This window comes from Antechinus flavipes, chromosome 5, assembly GCF_016432865.1.
Source record: "Antechinus flavipes isolate AdamAnt ecotype Samford, QLD, Australia chromosome 5, AdamAnt_v2, whole genome shotgun sequence".
Taxonomy (NCBI): Eukaryota; Metazoa; Chordata; class Mammalia; order Dasyuromorphia; family Dasyuridae; genus Antechinus; species Antechinus flavipes.
This window is the reverse complement of record NC_067402.1, coordinates 20,565,230-20,585,709: the sequence shown is the minus strand read 5'-3', so window position 1 is coordinate 20,585,709 and position 20,480 is coordinate 20,565,230. Positions and strand designations below refer to the sequence as shown.

The window sequence follows — 20,480 nt, the reverse complement described above, 5'->3', positions numbered from 1 at the left end:
GTTCACTGATTCAGCTCTTCTTGACCCTGTGGATGTCCATGGGGCTTTTTTTGGAAGCGGTCCTGACCTGGTTTGCCATTTCCTCCTCCAGTGGATGAAGGCAAACAGATTGAATGATTTGCCCACAGACCCAGGTAGTGAGTGTTTGGGGCCAGATTTGAAGTCAGGACTTCTGACACCAGACCAGTGCTGTAGCCACTGAACCACCCAGCTGTGTCCTCAATGATTCCTAGAGGAGCCAAAATTGAAAAAGTTTCTGTTTTTGAAAAACCTGCCATCTTAAATAGAGAATAACTTGAGGGTGTGTTTGTAATATAGGGCAGAGGGATGAAAACAGAAGTAAAGTTCTGCAATCTAGGCCATCGGTCTATCTCACACTGGTCCAGTTGTGAATTTCTATTCTGGGGATGTGAACTCCATCGTCAGATAAGACACATTGTAATGTCAAGAAATGGGGAAAAAAAATAATTAAAATAATAATGACTTTTTACAGCCTTGTGAGTATTGAGGCTGAAGTATATATTTTATAGGTGAATAATTAACTGATCCTTAGTTATACTTCTAACACTTCCAAAACTATTGTCTTGGAAATAGGGATTTTTATTTTAAATTATTTTGTTTTAAAACATAGTCGGTGGTATATAGCATAAATGAATTACAAACATTTCCTTCCAAAAAAGTGGAATTTCATAAATATCCCTTCTAGTCAGCTAGTAGTCATTAGTTTATTTTTTGATTTTTTTCAGTGCAATTAGAAAAATAAAATGAGAAATTTAAAATCACTGATTAACCAAAAATTTGCTTTTGAATGCAGTCAGTCATATTTGCATAGATGCAAGTCAGTTATCAAATCCTGACACGTGTAAATTTTTTTCAATACCTGCTTTGACGTTGGCCATCTCTAAGCCCAGCCAGGCTATGTCGTGCATGTAGAGGAAGCATTAGGGAAGAGAGTGCGCTGGGCGACGCTCATAGAGGCTCGGCCAGTCGGCCTCCAGCGCCTCTGCAAGATACTGGTTGACATTAGAGCAGTAGCATGACAAGAGTTTGGTCGGAGGCTGAAGAACTCCCTCCCCCCTCCTCCAGCATCAGTCTGAGGGTCACTCTCTTTCCCCTCTTCCTCCCCTGCTCTTGGGGAGCTTGCCAGTTTGTAGGTGGGGTTTTTATAGTAGGAAATCTGTGGGGATTCACGCACGCACGCAGGCACGCCTTTGTTGGTCATTGATATTTAACTGTCAGGGCCCTTGGACCTCTTCCTTGGCCCAGATAGCACAGAGCTGCCAAGGCCTCACATAACTGAGGGGCTGACCTCAGCCAGAGTTCATGACATCACTAGTGCATGGTAATGCCCACTGGAGGGCTGACCTCTGTCTCTCAGGGCGCTATTTCCTCATGGCCATGTTGGGTCAGAACCACATGAGAAGGCTGCAGGGGCTTCCCTGGGTCCTGCCTATCTGAGTATCTGACTCAGTTTGGACAGTACAAGGGAGCAGGCGGGCTCTTGTCCTCTGAGAAGAGCGGCTCCCTGCTCTCCCCTCCGCAGCCTCAGCATGGCCTGAAGGCCGGCCCAGCCAAGCACAAGGGGTGCAGAGGTTTGGCAAGGGGCCCGCTGATGGTCCCTGGCTCTGCTCGCTGAGGACCACCAGGAAAGTGGCCCCTCGGGGGTCCCTGCGGTAGCCTGGCTTGGCAGATGGTCCCTGCTCTGAGTGCTCCTTCAGTGGGAGGGTGGGGGGCTCCTCCCTTAGAAGACGGTGCTCTGGCCTCCTGTACTTTGATGTGCTTGTGTTTTTTTTTTAAATTTTCAGGTGAATGCTTAAGGTGCATGTTCTGGAACAATCTGGGCTGCATTCATTTTGCCATGGGCAAGCACAATTTGGGGATTTTCTATTTTAAGAAAGCTCTCCAAGAAAACGATAATGTCTGTGCCCAGCTTGGAGCAGGCAGCACAGACCCAGGTAAGTGTCCTTTTAGCTGCCCGGGTAGGGGCAAAGCTAACCTGGGGAGTGCCATTGGGTTCATTTCAGAATAATAATTTAAAAAAAAAAAAGAAAGAAAGGACTTTTTGTAAAACATAAAAGAAAATACAAGAATTTTTGGACAATCGGGACAACTTTGAAAGTTAGATATTGAACTTAGTATCTTTTTCCGAGGGAAAAAAAATTTGATCTACATAGTAGCCATTTCGTATTTGTCCCTTTTTCTGTTCTATTTTGTTTATGGAAGAGCTTGGGGTTTTTGGTACTGTAAATTCAGGACAAGTTTTAAAAATGAAAAAAATAAAGTAAAGAGCACGAGGATCTCTAACTTCAAGTGCCCGTTGTGTGGCAGACACTTTGTAAATATAGTCTCATTTGCTCCTCACAACAACTTTGGAAGGCAGGTGCTGTTATTATCCCCTTTTACAAATGAGGAAACTGAGGCAACCAGTGGATTAGGGCACACAGCTAGTAAGTATCTGAAACCAAATTGCAGCTCTAGTCTTCCTGATTGACATTATCACTGGGCTGCTCAGCTGCCTCAAATGAGATAAGGGATGCGAAAATACATTGCCCTGATTTTTGTTTCCATTTTGTTCAACAACATTTACAAACTATGGAATTTAAAATTAGAGAGGCGTCACCTCACTGACAAGTTGCTAAAAATCAACCCTTGTGTCCCCTTTTCATGAAGTGAGGGCTTGTGTGTGGGCTTGTGTGTGTGCATATGTGTGTGTGCGCGTGTGTGTGCCTGTGTAAGTGTGTTCTTGTGTGCATGCATGTGTTTGTGTGTATGTGTCCTTGTGTGCATGCATGTGTGTGTGCTTGTGCCTGTGTGTATGCACGTGCGTGTGTGCCTCTGTGTAAGAGTGTTCTTGTGTGTATGCATATGTGTGCTTGTGTGTGTGCCTCTGTGTATGTGTGTGCTTGTATGCATGCATGTGTTTGTGTGTATGTGTGCTTGTGTGTGCGCATGTGTGCGTGTGCCTGTGTGTGTCCTTGTGTGCATGCATGTGTATGTTTGCTTGTGTGTGCGTATGTGTTTGTGTGCTTGTGCCTGTGTGTATGCACGCATGTGTGTGCCTCTGTGTAAGAGTGTTCTTGTGTGTATGCATGTGCGTGTATGTGTGTGCTTGTGTGTGTGCCTCTGTGTATGTGTGTGCTTGTGTGCATGCATGTGTTTGTGTGTATGTGTGCTTGTGTGTGCATGTGCTTGTGCATGTGTTTGTGTGTGTGTGTGTGCGTGTGCACACTTTTGTTGGACTTGCAGCCCAGCTGCTGCCAGTGACCCTCCTGAGGCCTGAGCCCAGGAGCTGGGACTCAGAGTCCTGGACTTCTCAGGAGGAGGTGCTGAGGCGCCCACACCCTCCGTGTAGTTGTCAGCGTCCGAGGCGACATCAGGCCCCTCTCAGGGACTCAGGCTGCTTGGAGTCTGGCCTGGGGTTCCGGCCCTTGAGGGGCGATGTGAGATTTCCGCTGAGACGCGCTGGGAGGGGAGGTGGAGGGGGTGGGGGGGGTTGGCGTGTGCAGTGAGTGTGAAAAAAGGATGAAGCTTCATGAAGATCTTCTTGTTACCAGGGAAGAAATTCTCAGGGAGGCCCATGTGCACCCTGCTGACCAATAAGCGTTACGAGCTCCTGTACAACTGTGGCATTCAGCTGCTGCACATCGGGCGGCCCCTGGCAGCCTTCGAGTGCCTGATCGAAGCCGTCCAGGTTTATCATTCCAACGCCCGCCTTTGGCTGAGGCTGGCCGAGTGCTGCATCGCTGCCAACAAAGGGGTGAGTCGCTGCCCTGCCCTGGGTCGTCCCCGCGGCCATGCTCGACCACCAAGCTGTCCTCCTTCTCCTCCTTTCTCTTCGTGTTGGGGACTGTTGTATGTAGAGATTGCTAAAATCTAGGTGTGTAGACACAGTACATGTTAGCCATTTTTAAAAGGAATCATTGACTAAAGCCTTTCCAGAGAAAGTGGGGGTAGCCCCAGGCTGAAGGAGTCTCCCAGAAGGTGCCTGTTCTGGCCAATGGAGCGCAGCAATTGTAAGCTTAGACCAGGCCCCATTTTACACTCTAAAAATCACAGAGGGCCTCCTCCTTCCCTCCCTGCAGCTTTGGTTGGGTGGGTTATATCTGTGGCTATTTACCGTGTTAGAAATTAGAATGTCTTAGTGTGATTAGCCTCATGGGCCCCACTTGGGAGTTGCTGCTTTAGAGATATAGGCAGATAGCTAGTGAATCAGCTTCCCTATGTTTTTGAATAAGTGGGGTTAGATAAACAAAGACATTTATTTCCACTAGGAAAAAATAAAGGTTTTTCAGAAAGGGCAAGAGACAGAGCCTGTTTGTCTGGTGGCCTCCAGGGAAGGAGGATTGCAGATTGCTGTTGTGCACTTGCCTCTGGCAGAACCTGACTGGAGGTGGGAGAGTGAGAGTTGTGGTGGTCACAGCCGTGACTAGCCCCTCTTCGGGGGAGCCTCCCACACTGAGCTGCTGCCAGCTGAGGGTCTCCAGGAGAGCCCCTGACCTTTGGGGAGTGAGCTTTTAAATGGCAAATGTCAAATTCTACAAGATGTACAAGGAGAAAACTGTTAAAGCACATCTGGAAATCTCATGTTCTGTATCTTGTAGAATTTTATCTTTTAAATTTTTGTTTAATGTGGAATCAAAGTCCTGTTGTAAGGCCTCCCTCCAGCAGATTCTCCCTAAGTGGAAACAGTTGTGGATTTAAAGCTGGAATATGGCTTTTCCCCCCCCTCCCAATATCATTGGATCCAAACCTCCTCCCCCACCTTTTGCAAACCAAGACTTAGATCTTGGCATCTTAATTAGGGTTCCATAGGGAATGAGCACCCAGATTAAGGGAAAATTTGAACCCTGATCCTCTCTGTCAGATGCCTTTCATTGGGTCCAGTAAAAATAGTATTTTAAAAGGAAGAATGGTAGAGAGGGAAGGGGCTTGGATTTGGGAGTCAGGGGATTCAAGTTCAAAGTCTGCTTCTGGCATAATCTGTGGGATCCTGGGAAAGACATCTATCTTTTCTGGATGTCAATTAAATAAGGGCATTCAAACACAAATTACCTTTTACCAGCTCATGCTTTAAAAATTCTAATTTGGGGAAATAGGAACTTCTAAAACAGATGAATAAGGGCAGTGGATTGTTATAATATGCCGAGGCACATTCTTTATAGAAAGCGTTGCCTCAGATGCCCAACTCAGAGACTTGGATCCGTGTGTGGTTCTGCTGCCCTGAAAGCCAGAGCTAGAGAGTTGGCAGCCCAAAGTGGGCCACCTTCCCTGCCCTGTTCCCCCTCACACAAACAGGTGGCCTCCCCAGGGCCTCCCAGCATGGAAACTCCCTCTTGTGGGGCACAGTGAATGTCTGAATAATTCTCATTGGACGATGTTCTGCACAACTGCTGACCCATGGGCCTTTGTCGTGGATGCCTGAGATCTTTTTTTTTTTTTTTTTTTTTTTGCTTTAGGCCATAATTGTTCAGGTCTGTTCCTTTTCTGTGAGCCCCTCCACATCACTCGTTTGTCACTGTTTTTTCCTTCAGTTCTGTGACACATTTCCACAAAGTGAAATGCTTCCTGCAGCAAATTAATAGTCTCTTCAATGATGCCACCAAATCTCAGAAAGACTTGGGCGCACTTTCCATTGGTCTTCATTGCAGATGTCTCTCTCTGCCCTTTTCCCTGGTACTAGCTCTCCCTGCCTTCCCCCATTTATCTTCCTGAGATGTTTTGGGGAGGTTTGAAACTTTGAGAAAATTAAAATGAGTTTGAAATGGATCTCCTTGTCTGTGGATAACCCTATTACTGTGATCATGAGCCTCCTTGAAAACTTTCCTTGTATGTTTTGTAGACCTCAGAACAGGAGACTAAAGGTCTTCCGAGCAAAAAGGGGATTGTACAGTCCATTGTGGGTCAAGGCTATCATCGAAAGATAGTCCTGGCGTCCCAGTCCATACAGAATGCGGTTTATAAGTAAGTACGGGGCAAGGTGGCCCCCTCATCTTGTTGTTTATTTTGTTTTGCATATGGGAGTTTTGCTTTTTTCTTTGAATTTAATGGCCTAAATCATAGATGGGACTCTCTTGTAGCTAGCCTTATGTTACTTCCCACACAAAACCTCCATGATGGTGTGGAAGAAATTGGCCTTGGTTGCCTCTGTGCATTTACCTTGTCTCTCCAAGAGAGGGCCGCGAGGGATGTGTGATATGTCCTTGGCCGTCCATCACTCAGGCTTTTGTTTAGAAGCTTCTTTCTCTTGGGTAGAATATTTAAATATGATAATTTGTAGTTTAAAGGGCCCAGCAGAGACTGTTTAGTTACTGGCATACGGAAGTGTCCAAAATAGCTTGGAAATCCTTAGCTGCTAGAGGGATTTCTCAATTTATGGTCTTTCAAAAATGCAAGGACCACATTCTATATAAATATTCCAGCTAGTTTCCCATATTTCTCTGGTGACAGAGCTAGCAGCTGGAGGCTTCAAGCAGTCTTTCACAGCTTCTTAGGTGAAGGGCTGCCTGTGGATTTTAATGTTCTGATTAAAATTATCAGTGACTTCACTTCTGTTACTAGTAGAACAAGACATTTTTAAAATGATAATTAGCTCCCTCCTCCATAAACATTGGGTTTAAATTTCTTATTGACTTTTCATTTCATCTGTTTGCTTTTGTTCTTTTAAGTGATGGCCAGTCCTCCGCTATTCCTGTAGCCAGTATGGAGTTTGCGGCCATTTGTCTCAGGAACGCCTTGCTGCTATTACCGGAAGACCAGCAGGAACCAAAGCAGGAGAATGGGGCAAAGACGAGCAGCCAGTTGGGTGGGAGTGCAGAAAACACCGAAAGTCAGGAGACTTGCAGGTAATGCAGCCCTGGGATTTCCCAAATGAGGAAATGCCCCCTCCTGGACAGCAAATCAGTATCATCACTCTACCTAATGGTCTTAGGGAGTTGCCTCCATCAGCAAGTGGTAAAATGATTACCCATAATTCATTGTTTCAGAACTCAGTCCCATGGCTCCCTGGCTCAGAGGCCAATTGTCTATTCATTATACCCTGGTCACTTCTGTTAAAGATACAAAAACATTTAGCAGATTTAAGCTTTTTTAAGAGTAATGGTAAACCAAAGGAGCAGAGTATGTTTATGATGAAATGGCTGTTTTTCTTAATATTTGTATCATAAAGATATTAATTGAATGTAAATACATTCTTTAAGAATTAAGAATATTTACCAGCCCTGAAGTCAGGAGGACCTGAGTTCAAATATGGCCTCAGACACGTAATATTTCCTAGCTGTATGACCCTGGGCAAGTCACTTAACCCCAATTGCCTCAGCAATTATTAAGTAATAATTAAGACTATTACAAATAAAATTTTTCAGTTGAAAAAATCTATCTTTGTTTGGTTTTATGCTAGGAACTGTGCTGCATATAAATAAGAACCTTTCCTTTCCATTCAGGCAGCCCACTCTAGCTGAAAAATAAAACAAAATGGAGCTTTCCAGTGACAACTTTAAAAAAATAACCTCTCCAGGCCTCCTTTTAAGTTTCCCTCTCTGTAACCTCCTACCCCAAGGCTACCGATTGCCAGGACCATACATACCAGTCCTCCCCAGATAGACATGGAGACAAGACCGGTGTTAAAGTGCCAAACAGCCTTTCTTTATTGATAATCTCAGCAGGGGAAGCAAGAGCAGGTGTATGTCTCTGCTTCTCTGACTCTCTCTACTTCTCTCCGCATCCTTCTCCTTCGCCTATGGCAAAGCTGGCCCTTTGTATTCCCTCTCCTCTGGGATTACCCCATGACTAGCCCACTCAGCACTGTGTAGGTGGATCCACAGAAGGGAGACACCGGAGTTAGTGCTATGCCCTAAGGAAAGATCGAACAGCCTCAGAGGCCAAGTCCACTTCTGCCTCCTGGGTCGCCCTATCAGCCCACATGGCGTACTTGGCAATTCAAGGAAAGTCTCAACACCTCGCTACATAATAATAATGTGCATTTATGTAGCTCCTTAAGGCTTGCAGATTAGTTTTCAGTATCAGCAGAACTGACTCAGAACAGAGTCTAGAGGAAGGGAAGGGTCCCAGTGGCTGGAGAAGGCATTCCAGAAAAGAGGACATATGGGAGATGATCGATAGGGGGGGGAGGTTGGAGCTGAGGGGAATAGTATAAGTAAGGGTGTAAGGATGAGGTGGGGGTGGGTGAGAAATGGTTTGTGTAGGGGAGTAGTGGGAGGGAGCATTCAGGGTCAAGTGGTTGCTGTAGACAGTCTTAAGAGAGTGAGTGACGTGATAAGAGCGACATTTTAGGCAGGATAGATTGGTCTGGGGCAAGATGCAGGTTAGCAGACTGGTTATGGGGCAGCCCTAGGAGTGGCAGAAGTAAAGTGAGTACTTGGACTCAGGGGTGGGGAGCAGAGAATGGGGTGGGGGGAGGATTGAACTTAATGGTGGACTTCAGAGGAAAGAGAAGGGTCTGAAGCAGCTCTGGTGTGTGAGTCTAGTGAGGATCAGTGGACAAAAAGAAGTTAAATGGAAAAGCTCTCATGTTGTCTGGGGGCAGGCGGGCAATTTCAGGTTTGAAGTGGTGACAGGGAACATCAAGTGAAAGATAAAGGATGAGTTGGGGAGAAATTGGAGGGAATGGCCAGTGCAGAATACTTGGTAACTCCCCTGAGGATGAAAGTGAGGGGACATTTCAAGGATGAAAACTGGGGGCCTCAGTATTTGGGCGCAGTCAGGTGGTGATTCAGAGGGAGGCCCCGTGGTCTCCATGATCATGTGGTAAACTTGTCTCTGTGTAACCATTGTCACCCTAATAAGAGGAAGAACATATTTCTGTGGGGGAGGCCGATGTAAAGGTCAGCCCCATTTACATCAGGAGAGCAGCGGAGGCTGTCAGTGATCTTTCTGCGAAGGTGTACAGGCCTTCACTGTATTGTCCTGTGGGGGTCACTGACCTGAGAAAATCTTGGAGGAAGGCTTCCAGGTATGGAAAAGGATGCGCAAGAGCTGAGGAAGGATTTAGATCCTAGGATTTTATGCCCTTGAGAAGGCACAAATTTCCCTCCTTCTAAGTAGACTCAAAGAGTCTGAGAATTCGGAATTAGGAGAGAAGGCTCTTAATAGCAGGATATCTAGGCACTGCCCAAAGCCTGTCCAGTGCCCGGTCTTTCTTCCCCTTCTTCGTGCCCATTTTCCCTGATGCAACCTCCCATGGTGTCCACACTTTTTGAGGCATTGGGCAGCAATGGCTGGTTTGAAGGGAAAGCACAAGGGTCTTCTTTAGGGCCCGTCCTGAAACCTCCCAGCCAGAGCTGAGGTGGAGAGGTAGAGATACAGGAAAATAAGGATGGCTGCTCCCATTCACACTTTTTAAATGTTGGAGGAGGAGGAAGGCTAGCTTGAGAGGAATGGTTAGAACTTTGGGTGAAAGAGAAGGGGCAGTGGGATGTGAAATCTAGGGCCCAGGAGAGAGCCGCGGCTTTTGAAAAATGTGCTTTGAGTTTGGGGCTGTCAAGATGAGGTGTATTTAAACTCTGGAAGTCTTTCTGATTTTGCCTCTCAGCAGATTTAAACTCCATAAATGTCTGAGGTAGTTTATTACTTTTGTGGCTTGCAAAGTGCTTGATGGTGGTGGTTCGGCCTTTTTCAGTCGTGTCCAACCTCATGACTCATTGATTTAGGAGTTTCTTGACAGAGATACTGGACTGGTTGGCTATTTCTTTGTCCAGCTCATTTTACAGATGAGGAACTAAGGCAGGCAGGGTGAAGTGACTGGCCCAGGGTCACACAGGTAGGAAATGTCTGAGGTCAAGAAGAGAGCTCTTCCTGTCTGCAAGCCCAGTGCTCTGGGCACTGCATCACCTGACTGCCCCTTGATATACATTATATTATCTCAGTTTATCTCTCAAATAATCTGGAGTTAAGTACAGTGATTTTATTTTCTTTTACCTTCTTTTAAAATAAACTCTGGTCCGGAGACTTCCCAGTCCACATTTTCTAAAGAGTTGGTTTTGTAATACTAGTATTTGATTAAGAGGTCAGCGGTCTTTAGATAGTATTGTAAATACTTAGCACATTATCTGATACATAGTATTAGGTGCTATATAAGCCTTCTTCCTTTTCTTTTCTCTACTTTCTATTTCTTCCCTCTCTTCACCCATGGAATTATATCTATTTACTTATATTTAAAAAATAAGGATCATCTGCTTGATAATTTTCTCATAAGTAAGAATTGATATATGAAATAGCTCAGTAATTAAATGGTAATAGGAGCAAATCATTAAGCAGTTATCATTTAATTCTTTTTATAACATAAGGGAATCAGTATTAGTAAGTATATAGTATATGAGGGGATGATATGGAAAACAAAAGATTTATTGGTTAATCTGTATAAGTAATAAGATTTTTTTTTTCAGCAGTAAAAGTCATGATGGAGATAAATTCATCCCAGCTCCACCATCCTCTCCTCTCAGAAAACAAGAATTAGAAAACTTAAGGTAAGTGCCAAAATAAAATTGTTTTAAATTTAGAGCCAAAGTAAATGACTCAGTTATTTTCATAAGCTTGCTCAGTGTTAAACTATCTTATATGATGTGAGAGAAAATATTAATGTGACATTCCATTCAGAAATTAATTAATACCATTTGATTTCAAATCATGTTCATTTTTGAAGAGAAAAAAGCAGGAACATTTGAGAAAAATGATTATTAATAACCAATGATTTGGGGAGATCCAGAGTTTCTCTGTTTTCTAAAATCCTTCTTTCAAAGTTTAGTCTTTGAAGGTTAAATTTCTACTCTCATTCTTGGTCAGACCCCACTCAATCTTAAAAAAAATTTAATCTAGGTGGGGAAGCCAATGGTGATCTAATGGTTTGGGTGAGGATAAATTCTTTGATTATGTTGCCCAAGGCTGGGGATAATTTAGAAATAGTCAGCATAATCAAATTTGTATCTCAAGTCCTTCCTCAGAATAGGTCCACCTCTCATTGTAATGTTTATTCTCTCATTGTTAACCAATCAGAGTGGATTACTATCCTCAGAATCTACTCTTGCAGGGGAAAGCATATAAACTCAGGCATATATAAGCTCACTGCCATAATTGATCTTTGGCATTTGTGAGTATTGTTGACCCTTTTATTAATAAAAATACTAGCATTATTAATCGAATGGTTAGTCACCCAGAAACTATGTCTGCTGAACTTTTAAATATCACACATCTAACACACTGTCAGAAGGTCTAGGAAATATTCTATACCCTCAGTCTCCCATTCTGCAATGAAGGGAGAAAGGTATTCAGTTTTTCTTAGGGATCAGACTTTGTTTGATAGTTCCATTTTATTAGATTGTTTTTTGTTTTTTATTTGAATTTGTATTGTTGTCATCTCTTGTTTTCCAAGTTTTGCTTCTTTTGCTCTGTGTCATCAATTCATATAAGTCTTATACTCTGAATTCTTATATTTCATATCTAATGACCCAGTAGTAGTTCATTACATTCACATACCACAATGTATTTAACCATTTTCCAGCCAATGGACACCTAATTTGTTATCAATTCTTTGCTCCCAAAGTGCTACTATGAATATTTTGGTAAGTATAGTAGGAGCCTTCTATTTTTGCTACCTGTAGGATATAGTCCCATGGCCATATATAATCTCATTACATTTAAAAGGTTTTTTTTGTCCAAGCATATCAGGTATGGAAGAAGGAGAGGTCTGATGGGTGTTAGCATTGATTGTACATAATTAGCAGTTGTTGACTGGGCCTGTTTATTAGTTATGCAGTAGAATTGACAAACAATACTGTCATGAAATTATGCTTAATCACAGAATTTAAAGGTGGGAAGAAAGAAAAGTAACTGCATATTTCACTGATGGAAAATTAAATGTTCTTTAATGCAATCAAGACATGGAAAATGGCTTGTTTTTTTGTTTTTTTTAATGATGTGCAAATGTTAATTTTCTTCAGAAATTTTCATTGTTTTTTGCTGGGTGAATATCTTTAACATGATTTCAGTGAATCTTTTTCCTATGGAGACAAGTCTTTGGGGAACTTATAATGTTGATTATGTTCTGAATAAGTCATTGAATTTGGCCCTTCCAACAAATCCAAGTAGTTTTAAGTTCAGTAGTTGTGACTCATAAAGCTTTTCTTCTTTTCTTAATAATAAAATACTAGAAGCATAAATATTTTATCAAAATTGTTATCTGTGCTCTTTGAATGCAGGAATTTAAAAAATGTTTGCTAGCCTTCGTTTCCTGAGAAAATCAGTTACCTCTAGCTGAGGGTCCAATACAGTAAGGGCCTCAGATTATAGGCAAGTTACTTAATCTCTGTTTTTCCCACTTTCTTTAACTATAAAATGGGGATACTATAGGTTATTGTAAGCCTCATTTGAGGTCAAAGTGCATAGCACAGTGCTTGGCACATGCTACTCTCTCTAAATGCTAATTTCCTTCCCTTTCCCTGAATATCTGCCGAACAATATGGCAGCTTGTTATAAATTTGTTAAATGAAAGGAAATTCTCAAATAGAAAAGAGCTCACATCATAACCTGTATAGAAGATATGTGTACCAAATTGCATTGAAATCCCTAAAATTTTAAAAAATGGTCCCATTTAATAATTGTAAAAATTAGTCACTATTTGTTCCAAGATAGTGGGTTGAACGCTAGTATGAATTTAGACATATTTTTTATGGTTGTGCAAGAAAAGTTGTCAGTCTATTTGTTGAGACTATCATGGGACTAAGACAAAGGCGAGAAATTAGGCAGTTGAAAAAGCTTTCGCTTGCAGTCAAATATTATTTTTTCTTACTATTGCTGGATGTAGTTTGGAGTTACCTTGCTTTGGAATATATTTCCTTGCACCTCACCTCTTATTCTGTGTGAGATGGGGACGAGAAGGGAGAAGTGTTGGCTAATGCAATCCATGGTTGGGCTCCAGGCTCTCCTCAGCCCAATAAGCCAAGGAGGGTTTGGGAGCATTTGTAAAAACAACTAAAGCATGTTGGCCTTGGATCTTTTACTTTCTTTGGTTTTATTTTATTTCTGTCAAAGTGCACAGTAATTTCCCACTTTAGCTGTCAGTAATATCCTGTGAATCCTGAATTCTTATCCTCTGTGTCCTGTTGTCTTAAGGGAGAGTTCACCTTTGTTGTTCTTCCCTTATAAGCAGGAAAGCTGAACCTAAATATCTTTCAACCGTTGATTCTCAGAAGGAAGCTTTTTGAGTTTTAAAATTGTGTTTTCAACATTAAATATGTTCTTGAATTAAGCTACAATGTTTTCAGTTCCATCTTTTGGATGCTACATGGGGTGTTAACTTTAAGATGGCCCCCAAAATGCTGTCTGGAGGGGCTGATCATCACTGAAAGTTCAAAGCAAGAAAAACAGCTTGCAGCTTTCTCTTGTGAAATGCTTCCATAAATGCAACAGAATCCCAAGTTCTTCACAAAACTGGGTTTGTTAGGATCTGAGGAGCTAAATCCAGCCCAAGGATCTGGACTCAAATAAGGGACAGACACAGGCTAGCGCTACGCTGGGCTCTCTCTGCAGAAACTGAAGTCACTTTAGTCTAGTTAATTCTTTTAAAGAGTGGAATTGTTTTCAAATCAAGGAACTTCAGTGAACACTAAAAAGAAAAGAAGGGAAATTTTGAGGGAAATGTCACAGTTTTGACATTAATGCACCCAAGAAAGACCTGCTTTCCTAATATTTACTCGTGGTTTGAAATATTATTGGGGAAGTCACTTATTTTCCTTGTGTTTGCCAGGGGAATTTTGTAATAAAAATGTTGTGATTTTCAGTTAATGGATTTATGAATAAATTGATTTGAGGGAATGAAAAAGTCTGGATTTTTGGTTTGCTTTAGTTATTGCATTTTTTTTTCCCATTATGAACCTGAACAGATGAACCTGAAATTAATGTGATTATTTATCTCCTGAGAGTAGCTTTTAAGAGAAGTGCTGTAGGAAGGAATATTTCTTCTCTTGAATGCTTGTTCCTTTCTTGTTTAGTCAGCTATTTTTTCTGTATGTTCTGAGAGTAGGAATGATGATTTCTGGGATGAGGGAGTGACTTCCTTTTGTCCCAGAAAGAAGCGCTTTTGGAATAGTACAGTACTACAGAATTTCCATGAGGGAATCCCGGGTTCACTACAATGAATTGTTAAAAATTAGTTAGCTAGTATATATTAAGCTTTTATTGTGTGGAGCAGATGGACCAAAGGAAGTGGAACAAGAAGGAATGGGCCTTGGGAGCTGCAGAAGCAGGCAATTGTGACTATGTTGTGGAGACAAATGGGCTGGGGAAGGGATGGGAAGCAGAGTGGTGCTGTCATTGTCAGGGCCATAAAAGGGGTGCCTTAGAGAGAGAGGGCTGGTGAGGATCTGTGGGCTAGGCCACGAGAAGAATCGGGAGGCCGTTTCTGTGAAGATTCTGTCAGAGGAATGGGCTTCATTTCAACTTGATACTTTCTTGGGATTTCCTCCCTTGAATTTGCTGTGAAAGGAGATGTGAATGAGAGTGGGTAGCTGCTTCTGTGGGCTGTTAGGTTTGACCCCTTGAACTCTAACGCCCAAAGCAACCATCATGTAGACCATTTCCTTTTTCTAGCATAACTAATATGCAGTAACTTATCATGATGGGTCTAATGGCCATTTCTTGTGACATCCTCTTAAATGTGTTCTTTTTGTGTATTTGTATATAAGAGAAACATAGGACTAAGTTTGCTTTGACATGTTGGCATATATGTGTATATAGGCATCATATTTATATATTTAGAATATTGTAGAAGTGTTTTCAGAATGTAGGCAAACACAAGACTTCATTTTATTACATATTAAAATTTAAGATATATGTAGTAAATATATGTATATTAAAATATATTTAGTATATTGTAGGAGTGTTTTTAGAATGTAAGCAAAACAAAAAGACTTCATTGTATTATTATTTATTAAAACAGATAAACAAATTCTTTTTTAACTAATAAAAAAAGATATATCTAAAAATTAGGAGAATGTCTCTAATAAATTATGTACTTGAATTGTGGGCTTCCTCTTACTTGTGCTAAAATGAAGGGCCAAGGAATGAGCCCTAATTCCACCTCATAGTTAAACTATATTATAAAGATTTTTTTTAACCAAAAAAAGATGAGTGTATAAATATGTATACATATATTATATTTAACATATACTTTAACATATTTAATACGTACAGAACTACCTGTCATCTAGGGAAGGGGGTGGAGGGAAGGAGGGGAAAAGTTGGAACAGATATTTTCGCAAGGGTCATTGTTGAAAAATTACCCATGCATATGTTTTTCAATAAAAGGCTATTAAAAAAAACAATAAAAGTTGAGAAATCACGTGTTTTATTCAGAAAATTGGGGTTAAAAAAAGAATCTTTTGAGCCTTAATTTAAATACAAGTAGATAAATTATTAAGAATTGTGACTATTCTTAAAATGTATCTAAGGCTTTAAAGCTGAAGTCTCAAATTATTTTTCCCTTATGAAATTGAGAAAAAAAGTTAGATCTTAGCTACCAGTAATCGGTAAGAAATTGTTTCCTTTACCTGTCAGTTGTGACAAATAGAGAAAAGGTAGAGGGAGAAAAATGATCTTGTGTCTTAACAGAAAAACATCCTCTTGCTCTTCACTTCGAATACTTACACCCTAAGACTTACATGGCAATGAGTACAATAAGTTAAATTGTGTGTATTCCCACAAACTTTTAATTCAGCATCAATTCTAGATGAATTCTATTCATATCTCTAATAGTTTATTAAAGCAAGTAGCATAGTGACACAGTAAATGACTGAGTAAATATTTAATTTTGTTACAGTTTGCATTAAGATTAAGTATTTTAATTTTTAAAAGTATTTTAATAAGGGTGTTCCTTGTTTTTAGTCCTGTGAATTTTCTTGTATGATAATAGAAATACTGTGCTGAATCTAAAATCAAGTGGTTTTTGAGTGCTGATACAAAAATACTATAAAGCCCCTGATGGTTAAAAAATTCACAAGTTCATTCAGTTGTAGTCTCTAGGAACTTAATTTGTTTTCCAGTTCCTTTTAGTCAATAATGAACGAGACTTTGATGCACTGATTTTTTCATTTGCTTTGAAGTTGAAACTTTAGTGGAACTCTCATTTCCTAAAACTCATGAAGGTTGCTGCTAGGGGTGAGTAGAAATTGTGTGTACTTGTGGAAAGAAGTGGGATATGACACGGGCTGGGGATTAACCCTAAATTAAAGCTGAAAAACATCCCACGAAAAAGGAACTTTTAAAATTTGTCATTTGCTACAAAAATACAGGCAGAAAAAATGATAAAAAGGAAATATTCTCTGTTGATCTCAGGCCTGCAAAGTCTACTCCCTAGACATCATCATTTAGACACATAGAGTAATTCATTAGTCTTTTTAGGACTCTAAAGTATGTGGAACAAATTCTTTTCCATTAAAGTTAATAAATACTTTTGTGATCCATTGTTTTGTTTTGTTTTTTTAAATAGTGATTTAAAGATAAATGATAGTTATGCTCTAAATATATTTGAAAATTATTTTAAAATGTATTGAAGGAAATTATATTCCTGTGACTTCTGACTTGCGGCTGTTCCTAATATAAAAAGTCCACGCCACGTAATCCAATGGATAATTTACTAAACACTATGTCTGCATATTCAACAGCAGAACAGCTCCAGCAGTAACTTTTCAACAAGATTTACTAGCGCTTGGCCTACACAGAGATGTCAATGTCTTTGGACTGTTCCTGGTCCAGTTGACTAGCAAGTTGTGATGAAGAATGAGGCAGAGGAAGACCCCAACTTAACCTCTTATAATTAGGGGAGGGGAGAAGAGTTTACTCTACAGTCTCCTGAGAAATCAACATTTAATGGAAAGCGGCATGATGAATTTGAGAAGCATTTTGAACCCTGTTTGTGATTTCTGACTATTTGCCATATTTTATTTGCTGCCGAAATGTTAAGTTTGTTGTGTAGTAGGAATGCTTAGTCTGCAGCCGGTAGCTGGACTTGATGTAATCTGACATGTTTCAGTCCTTGTAGCTAGATAAACTAAGAGGCTGAATTGAGAATTAGGAACACCTGGATTCTGATCCTGTTTCAGGTGTTTGCTGTTCTGGACAAATCAAGGGAAATGGCAACTAACCATAGGAGTGTCGTTTTGCAAAGTGGTTGTGAATCTGTGGGAATGTGAGCTCTTTGGGGATGGGGGGATTAGGGGGGGTGAGGAACGTGACAAGTGCTCAGGTGGAGCACTTTTGGACCTGCCAGGCCTGAAAGAGACAGTCTGCTAGTTAACTACAGGATGTGCAGGTTGGCAACCTTTCCCAGTCTTATCCAACAGGTTGTTTGATGTGATTTGGTGGTTTGAAAGAAGGTTTTTTTCCTCCTTCTCTCTAGTCCAAATCACTAGAATCCAGAGCTCCGGGGGCCTGGGACTCTGTACGTAGGGGGCCTGTGGAGTTTGGTCAAATCCTTGGGGGGTGGGGAGGAAGAAGCTTGTCTTTTCCCTTGTGGCACAATTCTTCCGGTCTAATGAACTGTCAGATCTCTTGAGTATTTGGTAAAACAGATTGGACAGTGACTCGGAGATGGAGTTTGGGATTGGGGGTGGGCAGGAGGAACAGTATTTTGAGTGGTAGTCATCAAAATCAGTGTTTTCTACAGTGGTCTCAGGAAATTAGGCCATATGTGTTTGTAGTGAAAGTAGATAACTATCAGATTTACACAAACTTGGGTGAGGGGCTTTAAGTGGGCTGTTTATTTCTCTTACATGAGATGGGGGTGAAGTAGAGGACAAAGGGAGAGGCAGGCTGTTAGGAACTGGAAGAGAGGAAGAGCAAATGTATCTTGGAGAATGCGTGCAGGGGGAAGAGATCACTTTGTAGGTGTGAATTTGAATTTTAATCAGAATCTTAACCATTTGTTATTAGGTGAAGATTTCAAATTGGAAAGAAAACAAACTTCACTAACTTCACTAAGTTTTTTCTGTTAGAACTTTTATCACTGCTGCAATTAGATGTGACATCTTAGCCTGGAAAAGCCAGGGTAGAAAACAGGAAAACAGAGCTTCTTTAGCTCCTTGTTCATAATGAATGTATGAGCTTCCTGGGAAAGAGGAATAAACCAGTCTCAGGCCTGCTACAAATTACATGACTGACTTCTGGACTCAAAGTGGGCTTGACAGTTGCTAGAAATTTGAAGCTAGAGTGGCCTACCAATTGTCAGAAGAGTTCAGACCGGGCGTCCCACAGCATGCTTGACATGAGACTTGTCCAACGGTGTTCATATTTCATCCCTAAAGAGGGAAGAAAAAAAAAAAAAAAAAAAACAACAATCTGCTTTCTCAGCAAGAAGCCCTTTAGCAAACATCCTGAAAAGATTTGGGCTTTGAATACACAATCTCAAAAGAGCTATTTTTTGTGAAGTGGAAGAATCTCACCAAGTGCTAGAGTTGACAGAAAAATGTGTATTAGGTGCCTGCTATGCACAGAGCACAGTACTTGAATGATGAAAAGATAAATTAGGCTAGCTCCTTGTCTCCTGGAGAGAGCTCACATTCTGCCCCAATCAGGCTTTAGCCAATGCAACATATTTTGAGGGTCTGGCCAAGAGAAAGATGGAAAAAACCCAGATGCAGAAACTTCTTAAAGTTTGTCCTCAACAATTTTTCCCCAACCTCATCCTCCACCGCCACTTCGTTTTAAAGGGTCCCCTAGGTCAGACTTCAGATTGCAGAGAGTCAGCTACAAAGAAAACCCTAGAATCCAAGAGAATGAGAATGGGAAAGGGAAAAAAAGAGGTCTGCACTCCATTGAGACAAGAGAGTGGAGGAGAAGTAGAGTAGCTGGCTGGGAATGGGAGGAGAAGGGGGTAGGGTAAAGTGAGCAGAGAGAAGTCTATTAAAAAGAAAGGATTAATAGAAGAAGTATCTTTACAGCAAGGACACAAGAAAATTCAAGAGTGATGGATAAAAACACAGATTGTAGAGGACAAATGAGTAATCCCCCCCAAAAGCTATTTCATTGAGCAAATTCTTCTCAGCGAAGAAAAATAAGATATCTCCCGAGAAAGGTAAAAGATTACAACAAATTTTGCCAGGCCTTCAAAGTCAAGAGGAGAACAGTTTTTTAAAAGCTTCAGAGTAGTTCAGCAATATAATTTAAAAACTGAATGAAAATATCCAAGATATTGTTGTATTTGACTCTTCATGGCCCCATTTTGGATTTTCTTGACAAAGATATTAGAGTGGCTTATCATTTTCTTCTCTAGCTTATTTTATAAATGAGAAAACAGGCAGAGTTAAGTGACTTGCTCAGGATCACACAGCTAAGTGTCTGAGGCTAAATTTGATATTGTGAAGATGAATTTTCTTGATTTGAAGCCCAGTGTTCTTAAATATTAGGCATCTAACATGATTTGGACATAAAGAATGATACCATAAACAAATTAGGAGAACAAGGGACAATTTATCAGATCTTTGGAGAAGGGAGGAATTTATGACAAAAGAAGAACTAAAGAACATTAAGATTGAAAGGATATAGGAAAATTTTTTTTAAAAAAGACTTTGGAGTGATTATCTAAACAACTCTGTGGTACCACCTCACACCTCTGGTCAGCTGAGATGACAGGAAGAGATAATGGTAAATGTTGGAGGTGCTGTGGGAAAACTGGGATACTAATTGTTGGTAGAATTATGAAATGATCCTATCTTTCTGGAGAGCAATCTGGAACTATGCCCCCAAAAGGCTATAAAAACTGTACATGTCCTTTGATTCAGCAGTGCCATTATTGGGTCTGTATTCCCTTGAGATACAGGAGGGAGAAGGATCCATATGTGCAAAAATGTTTGTAGCAGCAAACATTTGTGGTAGGTAAGAGTTGGAAAATGAGTAGATGCCCTTCAATTGGGGAATGATTGAACAAGTTATGGTATATGAAGATAATGGCATAGTATTCTGTAAAAAATGATGGACAAGTTGAGTTTTTGAAATGATTTACGTGAACTGATGTTGAGAGAAACAGGCATAACCAGGAATACATTGTACGCAATAACAGCAAGATTGTGCGATGAGCAACTGTGAACGATTTGGTTCTTCTCAGTGGTTAGTGGATCCAAAGCAATCCCAATAGACTTTGGACAGAAAATTCCATCTGCATCCAGAAAAAGAACTAAGGAGATTGAATATAAATGGACATATACTGTGTTCACTTCTTTTTTTATTTGTTTGGTTTTTTTTTTTTTTTAATCATCTCTCCCATGTGTTTCAAGAACAAAATGTTGGTATCAAAACATTAAATTCCCAGAAAAAGAGAACAGCAGGATGGGAGTGCAGAAGTGAAAGGAATTTTATTGAAGAAAATTAAAAGATGAGATTGAAAGAATGTGGGAAATTCCAAAATAAAAGTGTAGACTTTGGAGTGCAGAAATTATCTAAGTATTATGGACTTCTTAAAAAACAGTGAAAAATAAAAT

The 20,480-nt window shown here is 40.7% G+C and overlaps 1 protein-coding gene across 6 annotated transcripts in view; it reads left to right on the top strand.

Annotated features, from left to right (window-relative positions):
- The window catches only part of CNOT10 (CCR4-NOT transcription complex subunit 10), a 64,080-nt gene that overhangs the window by 27,836 nt on the left and 15,764 nt on the right, over positions 1-20,480 (top strand). For 4 of the 6 annotated variants that reach the window (XM_051963279.1, XM_051963277.1, XM_051963282.1 and 1 more), the window contains 5 exons: positions 1,806-1,955; positions 3,555-3,757; positions 5,840-5,961; positions 6,666-6,842; positions 10,401-10,481. In XM_051963279.1, coding sequence (XP_051819239.1) covers positions 1,806-1,955; positions 3,555-3,757; positions 5,840-5,961; positions 6,666-6,842; positions 10,401-10,481 — 733 coding nt within the window. The remainder of the gene's footprint in view (positions 1-1,805; positions 1,956-3,554; positions 3,758-5,839; positions 5,962-6,665; positions 6,843-10,400; positions 10,482-20,480) is intronic. The other 2 variants (XM_051963280.1, XM_051963278.1) reach the window with 1 other exon arrangement.